Raw genomic sequence first — 2,434 nt, 5'->3', positions numbered from 1 at the left:
TAAACATACATGCATGCTTGCGTGCACACCTATACAAAGATACAAGCATATACACATATACACAGGTACGTGACAAACCGTTCGTATACAGATCTGTGATTCTCGCGACATTGTTCTACATAATCTATGAAAATCAACAAGCACATAAAAATAGACACGTATACACATACAAGCATTCTCATACTTGCAAGGACAATCATACACACAGGCATACATACATGTACACATACACGCACATATATATATGTATATATATATGCATACATATAGTAATATACACGCATATACAAATACACATCAGCTTGACTTACCGTTCGGCTATAGGTCTGTAGATTCTGCGATAAGCACGCATTGTCGCGCAAAAATATCTGCGCATCTGAAGTCTGCATCGTTTGCTGATACGGCTCTAACTTTGTAGGTGTCTACGTATAGGTGTGTATGAGAACAAGTATATATTCATATATATATATGTGTGTGTGTGTGTGTGTGTGTGTGTGTGTGAATGTATGTTAAGCTACTTAGAAGGAACTAAGAGTTTGCTGCGATGTGAGGTAGATACTTCAACTGCCTATTGAACTGTGATCTACAATACGCTTTCGGTTGAATCGGCAGTCTTTAGTAGTTGAATAATCGAAGAAAAAATACACTTTCTTTTAGTGTTTATGTAATGTATCCATCGTGATGCGTATTATCTATATATCTATGTATGACTCATAGTTAAATATTGTTCGCGTTGTAATCTTATGATATGCACACATAGTATATATACTTTTTAAAAGTCAAATGACCACAAGTCAGCTTATGATTGATCGCACTGACGTCTTTGCGACCACATGAATGACCATACAAGGTATGTATGCACATGCACACAAAGCACGTATGTACAAACAACGGTGTATATATATACACAAAGTACGTATGTACACACAAAGGTATGTATGTACATATATATATATAAAGTACGTATGTACACAGAAAAGTATATATGTACATATATATATATATAAAGTACGTATGTATACACAAAGTTATCTATGTACACACAAAGGTATATATGTACAAAGCTGTACGTTCGTTGCTACTGACCGCTTTTTCCCGCACATGTAGACGAATGGCAATATAAGTGAGTTGACCTAATTTGCAATGCTTGTAGTTTTTGAGCTGGTACTTTGTTATACAACTTTGCTGACATGGTTTCTGATATGGGTAGATGCTATTTAGCTATTGTTAGTAATACAACTAGTGTCGCCGGATATTTATCGACGGTGTTCGGTTAATAAATGGTCTATGACTGTGTTGACCTAGTTCCCCATACATGATGACCTAGCTATTACATTGTTGGTCTCCCATACGTGTTGATGGTATTAAGCTAGCAGTGGTATCAACGAAGCGTTGATCTACTTTCTCATATGTGTAGATGGTATTCATCTTTCCCTTCCCATTCAATCGTTGCCATGGTTTCCCTTGTAGGTATGTGGTATGTAGTTTGTATTGATTATGCCCCTCTGTTGAGCTAGTTTCCCGTATAGCTGGATGATCTTAAAGCCGTACCTGTTTTACAACAGTGTTAACCCAGTTCTCCTGTATGTAGGTGGTATCTGAGGCTAGTGTTTGTATTATAACTGTATTACCTAGCCCGTCAAACACGCAGATGGTATTCAGCTAAAACCAATGAAATCTATGCTATTGAACTACCTAAACCACAAATATAGATAGTGTTTGGTTAGCATCTGTACTGTGCCTGTGTTGACTTCTATCTTTATATATGTAAATGGTGTTGGACTACCATTTGTGGCAATACTGTGCAGGTATAGGTGATAGTATTTAGCTGCTATTGTAGTATACCTGTGTTGACTTCTATATTTATATATGCAGATGGTATTGAACTAAAATTTGTATTACTATCTTTACTATACCTTCGTTTACTTCTATCTCTTTATATATATATATGTGTGTGTGTGTGTGTGTGTGTGTATAGATGGTATCGAACTAAAATTTGTAGTACTACTGTGCAGGCATAGGTATGGCGGCGCCCCAGCCCGAGATGGTAGTGGCGGTGTGGCCCAAGATCCGCACTACAACAATGAGAAGGGTGGTAACAACTTAACCAACGAACGGTAAATAGGGAGATAAGCGCATACTTGAGTTTACTAGTGAACCACAAAACTGCTGTCGCGTTATGTATGTGTGGAAACACCCTTGTGTCTTGTGCGAATACCTTAACGTTTATCAATGGATATAGCGGCTTGTACGTATTTATGGATATGTGCATATGTGCGTGAATACGTATGTTGAGCTTATTTGGATATTCGCCCAGTTCCAAGTAGAATCATTATGAACTATGAACCTTTTTGTTTGTGTGTGTGTACGCGCGCGTGTGTGTGTGTGTGTGTGTGTGTGTTTGTGTGTATGTATATGTATATGTATATATATA

The 2,434-nt window shown here is 37.3% G+C and overlaps 1 protein-coding gene across 1 annotated transcript in view; it reads left to right on the top strand.

Annotated features, from left to right (window-relative positions):
• Positions 1–2,015: 2,015 nt before the first annotated feature.
• SARC_09154 (hypothetical protein) overlaps positions 2,016–2,434 on the top strand; it is a gene marked incomplete at both ends in the record, with an annotated part of 3,618 nt that continues 3,199 nt past the window's right edge. The window contains one exon of the mRNA XM_014296847.1: positions 2,016–2,117. Coding sequence (XP_014152322.1) covers positions 2,016–2,117 — 102 coding nt within the window. The remainder of the gene's footprint in view (positions 2,118–2,434) is intronic.

This window comes from Sphaeroforma arctica (genome assembly GCF_001186125.1).
Source record: "Sphaeroforma arctica JP610 unplaced genomic scaffold supercont1.897, whole genome shotgun sequence".
Lineage (NCBI taxonomy): Eukaryota > Ichthyosporea > Ichthyophonida > Sphaeroforma > Sphaeroforma arctica.
This window is presented reverse-complemented; position numbering and strand designations above follow the sequence as displayed.